At 48.4% G+C, this 16006-nt stretch overlaps 1 protein-coding gene across 1 annotated transcript in view; it reads right to left on the bottom strand.

The window, feature by feature from the left end:
* Positions 1-661: 661 nt before the first annotated feature.
* GRM7 (glutamate metabotropic receptor 7) overlaps positions 662-16006 on the bottom strand; it is a gene marked incomplete at its 3' end in the record, with an annotated part of 243052 nt that continues 227707 nt past the window's right edge. Inside the window, exon 10 of the mRNA XM_082060405.1 lies at positions 662-1696. Within this exon, the coding sequence (XP_081916531.1) occupies positions 1647-1696 (50 nt within the window). The remainder of the gene's footprint in view (positions 1697-16006) is intronic.

Below are 16006 nucleotides of genomic sequence, written 5' to 3'. Positions count from 1 at the left end.
GTTATGGTCTTTGAGGAAGAATCACTGGTGGTTACATACGTGCTTAGCCCAATGCTGGCTCTGTCCTCGGTTTTATGGACAGTGTCGAGAAAATGTTGCAGAGCTCTGTTAGTTGTTGGGCTGGTAATTCATTTCTCGCTAACAAAGCCTTTACTTGGGTGGGATTTCATCTTTTGTCTGCTGTAATTCATTGTTAGCTCTGTGAATATTAATAGCACAAGGAGAAGGCCTTGCACACATCCATCCGGCTGCACAAGGAGTCAGTCGGGCTGACGTGCAGGTCTTCATCGCTATGCGCTGGGGCCCGTGCTGCGGCTGTCAAATCTTCTTTTGATGCTGATTAACTTCATCAGTATAATTGATCAAGTTGTCTGGAGAAAATGGGAGGCTAAATACTTGGCACAGCAATCGGCACGTGGCGCCCAGACCGCGGCACCGCGCAGAGGGCACCGCGCGGGGCTGCGGGGCAACCGCAAGGGGGTTCCTCTCGCCGCCCTGTCGGGTTTGGGAACGTCCGTCTGGGACAAGATCACGAAATAAAGTTTGGTCACAAGGGGGGAGGGGGAGGGAACAACTGAAAAAAATATATTTATTGGAGTAAATAAAAAAAAGTTAACCAAAATCCTTTATTGATACATTCTTGGATAATATCACAGGATCAAGAGAATGGAAAGGGAGGGAGGAGTTGGCGGCAAAGATTGGTTTCACTAAATTGGCACATAAGCAGCAAGATTAACGAAATTACTTATTACAAACAGTATAAAACATACATGCTTTTTAAGTCCTTATCACACTGGTCAATCATGGTGGGGCATCAACAGAGAAAAGAAAAAACAAACCTCAAGACATGTAAAAGCCATATTCTTTCCTCCAAATATCATAAGAATTCTTGAAATTATTGCAAAATAGTCATATACCTTAAATAAAATAACAGAATATAACACAAATACAAATATCAAACATAAATTATTAACATGTACCATAAAATACATTACTGGCATGCATTCCAAAGATCAAGACCTGTAGTAAATCTCAGCAGAATTGCTCTCTGCCTCCTCTGCAGCCCATTGCGGTTGTGAAGTGGGGGGAACTAACTTCGCCAGCACAGTTTTTGGTCTTTAAATTCTTTTGTTTGTTTGTTTAGTTAAAAAAAAATAATGTATATGGATTGCAGTGATACAATAGTAATCATACAAGTCGTGTACATAGGTCTTTGAAATCCTTAGGTGGCGTGGTGTTTGTTCGGATGTGCTAAGTCTGAGAGAACAGGGCCTCAATGAAACTGCATTCAGAAAACAAACAGTGACCTCGAAACGACATGGATGGCAATATGCAAAAAAACCCTCACAAACTGTACAGAAAGTTCAAAAACTTGCAGTCTGGAAGTACATAGAAAGACAGAATTAGCCCCATAAAGTCCTCGTAGCCAAAGGCGGCCGCTCCTCCCGTGGCCGGGCCCGCGGCTCCCGCGGGGCCGAGGCGGCGATGCCGGAGCGATGGAGGTTGGGGAGCAGCCTGGGGAGCGCGGGTCCCGCTCCCGTCCCGCAGCCGGGCCCTCGCCCGCCGGGGTGGCGCCCGCCGCCCGGGGAGGGTGATGGATGGATGGAAATCCTCGCCCGTCCTCCGCCCCACGCGGCAAAATCCCGCTAGATCACCAGGTTGTTATAACTGACGTATTTCTTTTTTGCTGCAGGGCCTGGAAGAGAACGGGAGAAGGGTCAGAAATGGCTCTTGGCAAAGGCGGGATGCTGGGCTGAGGGAGGCGGGTACGGGGAGGGATGTGGGGATGTGGCGTGGATGGTGGTACAGGACAGGGATGCAGTACAGGATGGATGGGCGTACGGGCAGGGATGCAGGTGCAGGACAGGAATGTGGGTATGGGAGAGGGATTTGGGTACAGGACAGGGATGGGGGTATGGACAGGGATGGGGGTACAGGACAGATGGGGGTACGGGACAGGGATGGGGGTACGGGACAGGGATGGGGGTACGGGACAGGGATGGGGGTACGGGACAGGGATGGGGGTACGGGACGGGATGCGCCAGCAGCTCCCGCATCCCCACGAGCTCCGTCCCTGGGCCGTCCCCGTCAGGCCGGGCGCAGCGGTGCCTCCAGCTCCAGTGTGACTATAAACAAAATTACGGCTGATAGATTTTGTTATACTCGTGCAGTCTGTGTGACTTCACAGCCGAGGCACTGTCACCAGAGCCCATTAATGTTAAAAATACAACAACCAACAGTGACGTTCTCTCCAACTACATAAATCTCCTGGGCTAAGCTAGGATTCTGTTATGGATAAAATGATTCTTGAAGTTTTATGACTTCTGAGAATTTTTCAATATGGGGATCAAGGTACCAGCTTTCCTAATTATGACCATCAAATGCAATCTATTTGTAAACAGAAATAAGTAAAACCAGTCAGTAACTAATTTGTGACCAATGCTACACAGTTCTGTCAGTAAAAAAGAAGACCTATATTTGCAGCTGAATACAAAGTAAAATATTCTGCAACACTTTGACAACACTGACAGCTTAGGAACACAACACCTGATAACATGTTCTCATCAGGCACGTTAACAAAAACATCACTATTTATATGCAAATTCTGTAACTGGGAAGTAGCTGCTTGTACTGGGCTTATTAGATTTTATATAGAACTGTATTCCAGTGGTTACAGAAAAGGTCTTCCCCTCCTTATTCAATAAAAGAAGAAAAAGCAAGTGTATGAAGTACATATAGTCTTGCAGTAAAGATTAAAATCCAATATTCTAAGTGAGTGATCACGAGACTGGCTTAAGCTGATGGATATTCTCCAAAGGTTAAATGATCGAGCACAGCAGTTATTATCAACTATTCTTACTCAGCATCTGCGGGTTTTTTGAGTAACTTGGATTCAACAAAATACATTAACATGAATCATAATCAACCATGCACGGAAACACTGAATATATGAACAAACCTCAGCCTCAGTGCATCCCCTAATAAAATATACATGTAGGGGATAAGCAAGAGGGGTAGGGCTGATTTATCTGGATGTTTCAGGTGACCTGCTTTGCAGAAATAGTTGCTCAGATAAGGCCAGGCTCTCAACCAACAGCTCAGAGTATTTTCGGAGTATAATGCATGAGGGTGCAGTCCAATGTAAATGTTTTTCATGGTTTTCACCATCTTTTTTACTGACAAAGACTAATTTACTCCTAGGTGTTTTCAAGACTGTCATTTAAGAACCTCCAGAGTAACTCCAGCACTTCTCGGCATTATTCTGAAACCCTGTTCAGCTGTTTGACACAAGAGGCAGAGCTGTTCTATCAAGGACTGATCCCACAAAATGCTGATCATCTTCAGTTCCCATTAACTTCTCTTGGAGATGAAGATGTTCAACACATGGCAGGATAAAACTCATTATCCTTCAAGGCTAGACTACAAATACTCAGTAAATTGTGGTGTGCTATTAAATGCTGATGAGAGGTAAAATGCAGCTAGAAAAAAAATATCATCATGAAAGAGGTTACGAAGTAATTACATGTATTATATTGTGATATACTTCAGCTTTATCCATTACATGCTCCAATTTCAAATGGCAGCAGAGCTGCTGTGGCAGAAGATTTTGATCCTCTCCACCACTGGTTCATGTTATATCAACCCTCTAATGCTTACCGGGCTGTTGCTCCAACTTTCACAGCAAACCTGCTATTTCGTTAAATGAGGTTTCCCAAAATTTCAAGCACTGCAGCTCATTTCTCGTTCTCAATGATAACGAACCACCCCTCTGTGGAAAGATGAGCTCCATGCACTGCAGTCTCTGCCAGGGGAGTTCTCTTGGGCACTGCTCTGCTTCACCAGAATAATGTAGTTGACAGAGCATCACCCATCATGTAGATAAAATGATCAATAAGCACTTTACGGTCACTTTAGGAAAGATGATCCTCCCTGGTAGCTTCTGCATCTCTCAGCTCTGGTCCTGCTCTGAGTGCAGGATCCTGGAGCTCGGCTGAGCTCCAGCTCCAGCCTGTTCTGAAGGGTTCAGCACAGCCTGTCTCAACGGTGACTCTACTGAGTCTTAGCTCAGCATTGTCAGTGGCAATTAGCACCAGGTATGGATTTGATTTCTCTCAAATAACTTAATTTACATGAAAACGGGGAATGCTAATGGAACATCAGCATTACCAGAATCCACCGTGCTTTAATCCAGGGTATGTGAGCATTCCCTGTTCTTTAAATGGGAAATAGATACAGATCTCAGACGTCATGTTGGTGGTAATGGATGACGGCTTTCCAACAGTGAAAACAGATTTTCCCGTTGCTAATACCATATACACGTTAATTAATATACATATAATTATGCCAGCGTCAGCTGGCTGTGACCTTGGTGGCACTGGAGGCCAGCCAAGCAATCTGGACCAGTCCTGCACAGAGACACTCGCACCGGCCGCATCCCCTCCCGAGGTCCGTGCGAAGGACACGCACACAAACAGCCAAAGTACGGCCTGATAGCTGGTTTCAAACACAGAATACCGTGGAGAAAGGAAACATCCTAGATATGCCTGCATGTTTTAAGAGCAGATAAATATGCTCTTGAAGCAGTTGCATTGTATAACTTGTTTGAAAAAATAGGAGACCTTACTATTTAAAAAGAGACAACATATTGCTGTTAGTGACAAGTGCAGTGCCTTTTCTTGCTAATTAGTGGTGAACAGCAGCTGTATTAATAGGAGAAGAAATTAGTATGAGAAGAACACGATTTCATCTCTACAGACAGACCCACTGTACTGGAAACCAGCTCCAGGTTCCATCCAGCCACAGGTAACCCCGTCACACGCACCTGTCGAGCAGAGCGCAGCGCGGGATCCGTCAGCCCCCATCTTGCTTGAAATGAGAGTTGCTGTGTCCAGCTCCCGGCAGAGCCCGGCCTGGGCTGTCACACCCGGGGACGCTTGGGCAGAGCCCGGCCTGGGCTGTCACACCGGGGATCGCTTGGGCAGAGCCCGGCCTGGGCTGTCACACCCGGGGACGCTTGGGCAGAGCCCGGCCTGGGCTGTCACACCCAGGGACGCTTGGGCAGAGCCCGGCCTGGGCTGTCACACCCAGGGACGCTTGGGCAGAGCCCGGCCTGGGCTGTCACACCCAGGGACGCTTGGGCAGAACCCGGCCTGGGCTGTCACACCCGGGGACGCTTGGGCAGAGCCCGGCCTGGGCTGTCACACCCGGGGACGCTTGGGCAGAACCCGGCCTGGGCTGTCACACCCGGGGACACTTGGGCAGAGCCCGGCCTGGGCTGTCACACCCAGGGATGCTTGGGCAGAGGTGCTGGAGGGCGCCCAGCGCGATGGAAGCGTCATGTCCTCCCTGCTCAGCCGCGGTGCCGGGCAGGAGGAAGGCGCAGCATCACGTCTCCCTTCTGCTGCTGTTCATCTGCGTTGATGGGCATTGCGCTCAAACCAGGACCTCTGAGAACCCAGGAAGGCGAGAGCAGCACCTTCCAGGACGGCTCCACCTCCCGGCAGCTGGACTGACAGCAGCACAAAGGCGGCACCTTGGTCCATAAACCCCAGACACTCCATTGCACGGTGTTAATTTTAAAGAGGTGACTGTGTGCCAGATACAGCCAACGCTCCCCCATGAGCCAGGAGTTGTCCTCAGCTATGAACTCGACCTTTTCCAGGGGTGCATCCCACCCTCCTGCCCTGCCCGCAGCAGCACAGCCCCGCAGGAGGGATGCTCAATGTTACTTATGGAAATTAAGACCACCTGTGTATCTGCATGTAGGCAATAAACAACATTTCTTTAAAGCCAAACAACTAATTAAACCCCTTTCCTTTACAGCTGTTGTCCCACCTGCCTGACGGGCACTGGGAGACAGTGACAGTTTCTATCCAGAGGCGAGGAGCAGGATTTAAAATAACTGCATCTCTGTTGTAGCAACGTATTAGAAACAAACGCGCAGAAGCAAAAGTCCTCTTTGGAAATAGAAGTTTCACCACTTGACTGCTTTTCATTATCTTGAGCACAGGCCACAGAGAAAGCAGCTCCCACAGCATCCAAAAGCAAGGCAGATCTGTCAATACTTGCTCAGAGTGAGATTTAATCACTTTCACTTCAATTTTATGCACATTTGTAACCTCTTCCATGCTTCAAGAGAAAAGATTTAGAGTGAAAAAGATGAATTTTATTACAGCCCACAGGCATCTCAAGTTATCAAATGTATGAAACATGATCCGAGTGTCTCCAGCACTGAGCAAGAACTGACACCCGATGGCTGCGAGTCGGGAGCCTCTGCTCTGATCCCCATCGCTGGCGCAGGTCACGCTTACCTCTTCTTTTTCATTTTCTTAATTCTTGCTTAGAAACCTTTATCAGTGATGCCAGGCAAAGCGGAGGCTGATTATTAAATCCTGCTTCTAGTGCATCTAAAAGGAAGATGGATGCAGGTGGCTCCTCCTCCGGCTCTGAGCCTGAAAGACAGAGCTCTCCACATGCTCAGGTGCCTTTAAATTACAAAATATATATGAGACAGAGATGAAGGCAACAATCCTAAATGATTCTACATGCTTGCCCAAAACCCGCCTAATGGAATGAAGCTTGGAGAAAATAATGTAATTTTAAATTTAGTATCTAAATGTAAATGGATTGTTATATCGCATTTCACATCTCTCTTGTTGTGCTCCCTACCATGGTGTATTGGCAGCTTACCTAGTATATAAATGCCTACAGTTGTATAAAAAATGCTCTTCCTTTTAGTGCGTGTGCTGGTGGGAGCTGCCGGTCCCCAGGGCAGCCTGGGCTGTGTGACTTCTATGCAGATCAGCACAGAGCCCCGTGTTTTAATAATAGGATAGGAATATATTAAATTACAGAGATAACACGAGTAAAAAGTGTGTTCCTCCATAATTGCTGTACAGCCTTCTCTCCTCATACATTATATCATCCTCAGCTGTCACATTCCGCTGTCACTCCGGGAAGGCAGTGACAATTAGTGCTGGGGATGGGCAGGAACGGCAGCCGTGGCACCGGAGCACGGGGACAGCACGGGGAGAACCTGCTGAGGACGTTGTTTCCATCTCCTGATGACTGATGCATCTAGTACATCAGTGGCCTGATGGCAACCTGGACACCGACCCACGCGGTGACAAAGCCCACAGGAATGGGTTCTTTCTATTGGTGCAGCTGTGGCGAAACTGAGTCACCAAAAATACAGCAGTGAGTAGAATTAACCGCCAAGGAGAACTGCACTGCTGTTGAACACTCACTGAGGAACCAACAACCCGAATGAACTTCCCTCCTCATCCCCACATCTCTGCTGACGGGTCTCTAGGTGCTCCAGGTGGGACAGCTGGGTGGCTGGTCCTCAGCAATGACCGAGGACCCGGAATGGGCACAGAACACTGTAATGAGAGCAAGGGCTGCTTGCAAAGAGTAAATGCGCCGCAGGAATTGTAGGAAAACTATTATCTAATGGAATAGCGTAGATTGACAGAGTCATCCCTCATGCTCCTTGCACTACTCCTGTGACACACTGTACATTATGGCACCTCTTGCTAATGTGCCGCTGGTGATCTCCATGTTTTCCGGCAGAAAACAAACCCGGGTTCCCACCGCAGCTTCTCCAGCTCCAAACCCAACGTGATTTTCAAGTGCGTTTTGCAGGAATTGGTATGCAAGGCACAGGACCCTAAATTGTCACTGCAAATAGGATCAAATTAAGCAGCCCCAGACATGGAACATAAAGCTAAGAAGGAACTAAAACGGCATAAAAAGAGAACAGGGCCACGTCGCTTAGCAACCAGCACCTTTTCGGATGGATTACGCGAGTCCGGACACATTTGCACCATTGACAGTTGTTGCTCATAATGTAAAGGAGTTTTTCATAGAATCACAGAATCGTTTTGGTTGGAAGAGACCCTCAGGATCACCAGTTCAGCTATAACTTAATCCAACTCTGGCACTAAACCATGTCCCTAAGAACCTCGTATAAGGCCTTTTAAACCCCTCCGGGGATGGTGACTCCAGCACTGCCCTGGCAGCCTGTTCCAATGCCCACAGCCCTTTGGGGAAGACACTGTTCCCCAGATCCCCCTCACTCTCCGCTCCGTGTCTGTGGCGCCGTCGGGTGCCGCGGGGCTGGCGCAGCCCGTGGGCTCCGTGTGTCCCCGTCCCCAGCCGTGGCGGGAGCAGTTTCATTTCAAAGCTCATCAGCTTCTCATAGACACTGGATTTTCTTATTGTGCAAATGCTCAGTTTGCCAAGCTTCAAACCCAACTAAGGACAGCTGATAGGCAAGTACGAATAATAAGAATAGTCCTGCAGATCTTAACTGGAAAAAGCTCCAAACAACTAGGTTCACTGGACAGATGTAGAACAAATAATTTGCCTGGCTTTAAAAATTAGAAATACATATTCAGATACTCACATATTCAGATATTTTCTCCCCAATTTTCACAATATGACTGCCTTATTTTCTGCTTCTATGCATTTAGAAATTTTCCAACACAATGCAATTACGTTTGCAGAGCCTGATTTGCTGCAGCGGCCGTACTGATCTATGCAATGCAAAGAGAGGAAAAACAAGCTCATTACTCCCCTGCACCCTGTTGTCAGACAGTTGTAATTCACCCCTTGTTGCCAGGAGGACCCGCACGGTGGGATTTAACACTGCGGAGTGCAGCTGGTGGGACGGGAGTGGAGAAAATCCCAACGCTGGCTGAAAGCGTCACAAGTCAGGCTGGGCCACACAGGCGGAGTTCTACTTAGCGTTAATAATATAGTGCTTAAGGTTGGGAGTTGAACGAGCTGTCACTAAAACGTCAAGTGCTGCTAAATGAAAACACAAACCAGCCTCCCCCACATGCGCACAGACACTAATTGGGGAAGACGAGCCCAGATTCCCTGTTGGCTCAACTCTGCTAACGAGAACAAGCCAGACGTCCACCCAGTCCATCCCGCTACATCACCCAGAGCCACCCAGATGCCTTTGCTCCCGATCTGCAGCACACTGATAATGTTCCTAAGCTCCTACCTCAGAGGGCGGTCAGGAGGTGAACACAGCTCCGAGAAACCCTGAATAAGGATTAACGCCCAGGGAGGAGAACAATCGGGGCAAGAGCCAAGCAACCTCAGTGCTGCTTCACAGACGCTTGATAACCCGCATTCACCTGGTCCACCTCGGTTGCATTCAGAATGCAATTAGTAATGTAACGATTACTTCAAAGGCATTAGAACGCAGAGTTCAGAGCAGGGCAAGTGCTGCAGGTGTGTTTCTGTCTGAAGAGTGTCCACACGTCTGTCCCTTTACACAGATTCCACTTCCAAACTCCTCCTATTCTACCCAGGGCTGCATTTTACCTTCAGGCCTTTCTGACTATTATCCCTTTCAGAAATGGATATTTATCCCTCGGCAAACTCGGTGAGTGACAGAACGGCACTTGGAGGGAGCGTGAACCCAGGGGACTGGCACAGTGTCCCCGAGCAGCGCCAGGGCCGTAAGCAACAGTTACAAATACCCGGTGTAATGGGTTCTTTGAGCGAGGGCTGCTTTGAACTTCCCAGAAGGATTTAATAGGAAGCGAGAGTACGACCTTGCCAGTTCCCCAGGGCACGCTGGGGTTTGAAGGAGGTTTTTCTTTAAACAAGTCCGTTTTAGCTTATAAGGATTTCAAGTAGTAGCCGCTATCAGAGGCATAAGGTTTTAATTAATCAGGTTTTTTGTGGTTCACTTTTTGTGAGAACAGAGAATGCATCCGATAGGAAGAATAATAGAAGCAGTTCTTGGGCAAGATAATGACATAACGATAGAAATCCGTTCAGGGCAAAGTGGCAATGACATGATATTCTTATAGGCTACGATAGCTTGTTAGGGGTTGAGCTCATAAAGTCTGTATTTGCTTTGTCATTCTGCAAATGTATTAGATTGAGACCAATCTGCTGTTGAACTTTTATCTCGATAGGGATGAGGAAACTCAAAGCTCAGACGAAGCAGGGAAAGCGACTGTATTAGACGGACGCTTGCACTACAGTACAAAGCTGGAAAATTCCGACTTCATTTTGAGTAGAATTATAGCCATTAATTTCAGTGAAGCAGGCTTGCCCGCAGTGAATCCCAGAAAGGATGGGGAGCTTATCACACTGATCACACTAAAACCCGTAAAATGAGGCAAAGATTATCCTGCAAAGTCAGTATGCACCACTGCACATGGCACTTACCTGCTCAGGAAAGGAGCAAATTGCTGATCTGAAAGTTGGGCACATTTTCTTGTGGATAAATAGTGAACTCCACAGAGCCACACGGCTCCGGCACCAAGGGGAAATGCAGCTCTAGGTGGTTGGAGGCTTTGCCTAATGGCACGGGGCAGCCTCTCTAACCTTGCTCTGTGGACAGCAAATTTAAGCAGTGTAAAGACAAGTAAGGAAAAACCCTATAGAATGTAGCACAAAACCTACACCTCCCAATTTTAAGACAGACTAACGGTGAAGTCCCCAGTTAAGCTCCAGCTCTACACACTGGGGTGGTTTTGCAGCTGAAATCCCCCTCAAATTAAGGGCAAAGCAGCTGCTGATTTCAGCACAGCCTGCGTTGCTTGCCAAAAAGATTTACAGAATGGCATAAAATAACGTGGAAAGTTATCGGTTCCTTACGATGCTTCTATAGCACTTTTCTGCCTGACGCAAGGAGAGCTTTGGTGTCTCTCGTGTTTTTTAAGCGCTGCCGCCGGTCACCGTGCGCCCCACAGCCCTTCTGCAAAGCTTGGGCAACACTGGGGCCAGAGGAGATTCCCTCCCCTGGAGAAAATCATGAACATGTGCACCTGTATTAATTCATAGAATCACAGATGGTTTGGGTTGGAGGGACCTGCCCCCAGTGCCCCCCCTGCCATGAGCAGGGACATCTGCACCAGCCCAGGGTGCTCAGAGCCCCGTCCAGCCTGGCCTGGGATGTCTCCAGGGATGGTTCAGCCACCACCCCTCTGGCCAACCTGGGCCAGGCTCTCACCACCCTCATGGCGAATAATTTCTTCCTTTATCTCATCTAAATCTCCCCTTTTTCAGTGTAAAGCCGTCACCCCTTGTCCTGTCACTCCATGCCCTGACAATTCTTACAAGCTCTAAAACCAGCCACAGATGGGCCGTGTGATCCATGTTCCCCCTTTGCAATGGTGAGATACCGCGTTTGTCTTGTACGAATATTTACCAACGGAAGTGATAGTTGTCTATAAACAAACAAAAAGCCTGTCATCTGTTTTCCTGCCTCTCAGCTGCTTATGCTGATAACTCTGTCAGCATCAATAAACTCCTTTTGTTAAGCTGGAAGGATGATCTGAACTACCCGCGGTGACACACTCTGCTTGCAGCCTCCTCAGGACTGGGCTACGAGATAATTGTTATCAGCCACACCTTGCAAGGTATTATTACACTTTGCAAGGTATTATTAGGGTAGGTGCCTTCAGAAACAGATTCAAAGGTTGTTGTCAATATTAATTTTTCCATCTGAGGCAGTAAAAGAAAATGTGATGTTAAATCAAAGAATGGAGCCAGACACTTACTGTTTAGGGCTTGAAAAATCATCACGTTTTTGCCTAAAAGATAACTGTAAGGTTGAGATATCGAGTCAGGCAATAACATTGCAATAGAAAAGGATTAGTTTTACCCTCCTGAAAAAAGCTAAAATCAACAAAGTATTGTACTGCTGAAGAACATCATTCTTGAGCCTGTTTGGCTGTGTTGTTCACCTGTTGCCTACTCGTCTGCTTTGCAGATAAAAACTTTTGGGTCAGGTGAAGTTTGAAAGTATCTGCAACACTGAGATCAAAGAATAAACAGCAGAAAGTCTTATCAATGTTCCAGCAAATGGCAGATCCAGAGGCTCAGAGCGGCCGGAGCCTTCGAGCACTGTGCTGAGATCACAGAATCCCAGCATGACAGGGGCTGGAAGGGACCTGGAAAGCTCATCCAGTGCAACCCCCCCATGGAGCAGGAACACCCAGCTGAGGTTACACAGGAAGGTGTCCAGGCGGGTTGGAATGTCTGCACAGAAGGAGACTCCACAACCCCCTGGGCAGCCTGGGCCAGGCTCTGCCACCCTCACCCCCAACAAGTTTCTTCTTCTATTTAAGCAGAACCTCCTGTGTTCCAGTTTGCACCCATTGCCCCTTGTCCTGTCACTGGTTGTCACCAGAAGAGCCTGGCTCCATCCTCCTGACACTGCCCCTTTCCATCTTGATCCCCAGGAATGAGTCCCCCCTCAGTGTCCTCTTGTCCAGCTCCAGAGCCCCAGCTCCCTCAGCCTTTCCTCACACGGGAGATGCTCCACTCCCTGCAGCATCTTGGTGGCTGCACTGGACTCTCTCCAGCAGTTCCCTGTCCTGCTGGAACTGAGGGGCCACAGCTGGACACAATATTCCAGGTGTGGTCTCCCCAGGGCAGAGCAGAGGGGCAGGAGAACCTCTCTGACCTACTGACCACCCCCTTCTAACCCACCCCAGGTACCATTGGCTTCCTGGCCACAAGGGCCCAGTGCTGGCTCATGGTCACCCTGCTGTCCCCAGGACCCGCAGGTCCCTTTCCCCTACGCTGCTCTCTAATAGGTCATTCCCCAACCTGTACTGGAACCTGGGGTTGTTCCTGCCCACAAGAGAGACTCTAGCGATGGAGCTGGGAGATGAGGCCGGGGAGCAGAAGCCCCAGGTGGGTGCAGGGGGTCAATGGGGAGGATGCAGAGTCTCTGTATGAACCTTCGCATCAACTAAACTCCGACGCTTTGCTGCAGGAGCCTCCAACAGCCCCAGCACAGGGAAGAAACAAAACCAAGTCGTATTACTCCTTAATTGGAGCCGACGGTACAGAAAACATACTAATTTAAACTACATTTAAAATGTTTCTGTTTGAGTGCTGTGCACTGGAAAGATAACAAATAGCAGCAAATTATTTTCACCTGCTTAAAACAAAGCAATTAATAGCGCGTTGGTTATCTCACCTGGAAAGCCAGGCTCTGTTGAGAGCTGTTAAAGCCAAGTGTGAAAACAGTTTGCATGAAACGTAATTAAAATGATGACCTGAGTGATCTTCTAAAACATCCCAAAGGGGTCCTGAAGGCAGAGCTGTAGGAAAACGATTCCTCTCTACCTCTTGGCTTTGTTCCTGAACCGGTTCCGGAACGTCCCCCCCTCACCCCTCGCTGCCCTCGAGCAGCCCCAGCGCTTCCCCCGTCCCCCGCGCAGGGACAGGTGAGCACACGGTCATACAGGCATCGGGCAAACTGCCGTTTTCTTACTTACACCCACATTCCCTAAACACAGCTCTCGTGTCTCGCTTGTTTATCCGTTCTGTGATCAGATAATTGAAAATCTTTTTCTAATTAAGCATCATACCTGATAAAGAAATCAAGAATACTAAAATTCTGTGCAGTTGCCGAACAACAGGAACAAGGGATTGAGCAACATTTTTTTTCCTTTCCCCCGCCAGCTGTAGCCAGTTACAGGTGTCATACTGAGAGCACAAAGGTGTTTTCTGTTCACTCCTTTAAGGAACGACAAGCGATTCTGCTATTTAATGTGTTCATTTCCAGGTGTTCTCCTCCCCACTAGCGCGTCACCCTGCAAACAGCCCCTGGCCGCAGGGGCCGCGTCTGTGCAGCACCAAACCAAACCAAACCAAACCAAACCACACCACACCAAACCAGACCACACCAAACCAAACCAAACCACACCAAACCAAACCAGACCACACCACACCAAACCAAACCAAACCACACCAAACCACACCAAACCAAACCAAACCAAACCACACCAAACCAAACCACACCAAACCAAACCACACCACACCAAACCAAACCACACCAAACCAAACCACACCACACCAAACCAAACCAAACCACACCAAACCAAACCACACCAAACCAAACCAAACCACACCAAACCAAACCACACCAAACCAAACCAAACGCCTCGGCAGGACCTGGTCAAGCACACCAAGTAAACACCGACACAGCCACATCCGTATCACCCACAATTTGGAAACACAAGCTATTTTTCAATAGAGGACTGAAAGCCAGATAACACCTGGAGAGAAAACTTTTGCAGCCTGTTGGATTTTGGCTAAGTCTCCAGTCTCTGAACTGCCCGTTCACACCAGTCACATATCAAAGCAACCTCAGCTCTGCTCCCACCAGGGAACAGGCAACGCGGAGGAGAACAACATCTCACCAAGGTCTGTTCGTCTGGAGCTGTCGTTGGATGGAGTGACAAGGGTACACCGAATCCAACCTCCCTGTGCTAGAGAAACAGGTCAGAGCTGTATTTTAAATAACAATAAGTGTCATATTTATCGCTGCATTTGTACTTTCCAGAAAAACACAATGACAGAGAAGACTGAACATTTTGACATCCTGCAAGTAACTGGTTCTTACTCGGCACATTGTCTCCTCTGAAGAGAGGAATTTCCCTTGATAAATGCTGGATACAAAGCTGTATCTTGTATAGTGTTTTATGAACGCTTTTCACATCCCGATTGCTCGGGGCAGTGACCATGTCCTCTGTGAAGCACGTTGTGCACTGGGGCCCAAACCACGGTAGGACGGAGGATGCACCAAAACCTCCCGCCCAGGCTGGCTCCGTGGCTCGGAGTCAGTGCAATCCCACAAGAAACTGCTGCCAAACCTTTGCTCAGGTCATTTCCTCAGGAAGTGACATCTTGTCCTGCTGTGACACACGCGGAGCTCGGTGGGGACGTCGATGGGCTCCTCAGGTGTCCCCAGGGACGCCCCGTTGGCTGCACGGACCCGGCTCAGCCTGGGGTGGCTGTGCCTGCAAGACCTGGGCTCTGTCACCTCCAGAGCCGGCACCTGTAGAGCTCCAGCCCGGTGACGCTCCTGGCAAGATCAATGCTGTAGAAAGGGGAATTGGTGCGGTACAGGGATGTCACACCAGGGACATTCCGCGGTCCCTGACCTGGAAGGGCTCCCCTCCTTCCATCAAGTTGGCCTCCCTGCGCTCGCTGGCAAAGACTTGCAGGTAACAGATACCTCAACAGAGCAATCAAGAACGTTCATGAAGTGCAAAGAGGCTAAATTTGCTGGAAAATGTACTCATGGTCTGTAATTCTGTAACACAGCGTCTAACAAAACGACACTCTGAGCTGCATGGTGAAACGGTGCCATTTTGCTGCAATCAACATTTAATTTTTTTGCAGAAAGTCTTGATTTCAAATATCCTGGAAATGTTTAACAGATGATATTAATAAGAGTACAGATTTAATACGAGGCTCTTCATTCCACGGACATAATAAGCACCATGACAAGTGGTGTAGCTATGGCAACTATACTTTCCTGCTTTCTTTTTCCACAGTATCTCAGTAGATGCAGTTCCAGCCTCTTCCCCAGGTGACACTCAGTGCTCTGACTTAGAGAGGAGCAACTCAGCCCAACACCCCAGCCCAGGACCGGAATGTGGCCATTGTGTTTCATGGGCATTTACAAGTATTTAGCCATTAATCTAATGCCCTTTTTTTCTTCACTATGGCTAGAAAATAAAAACCTGCCTTTGGTCCTTTCTGTCAGTCACTGTTCAAAACCAACAGCCTCTCCCCGAAGTCAAAGTACCTATTTCCACGCTTTCTTCTTCAACGTGTCACCGCACGTCACTGAACGGGATGCACACATTTCCTTTCCTGAAGGCAAAGAAAGCAGAAAACCCAAACCCATGATGTTCTGCACATGCTGAGTGTGCGCACGGTGCCTGTTTGCAATAAGAGACAAACACTGAGAAAGGCTAATTCCTTATGTGCCATTTTTTTGATTTGCTGCTGCTTACTGGCTCAAAAAAAACAAACAAGCCCAGGTCCCCGCTGCACAAATACATTCTGTGTGCTGTCTGTGTCAACATAAATAACACCGATCTCATTGTACAGCGTTATTTGATGTCAGTGACAAATGAACGCGGGGCGGCGGCTCGCGCTCGCTTTACCCACGTGCTCCTTGGGCTCGCTGTGCTGTCGCTGCCGAGCGCTCACGTCCTCCAGG

This window comes from Streptopelia decaocto (assembly GCF_964273445.1).
Source record: "Streptopelia decaocto genome assembly, chromosome: 8".
NCBI lineage: Eukaryota > Metazoa > Chordata > Aves > Columbiformes > Columbidae > Streptopelia > Streptopelia decaocto.
Note: the sequence above shows the minus strand (reverse complement) of the source record. Positions and strands in the feature narration are given on the sequence as shown.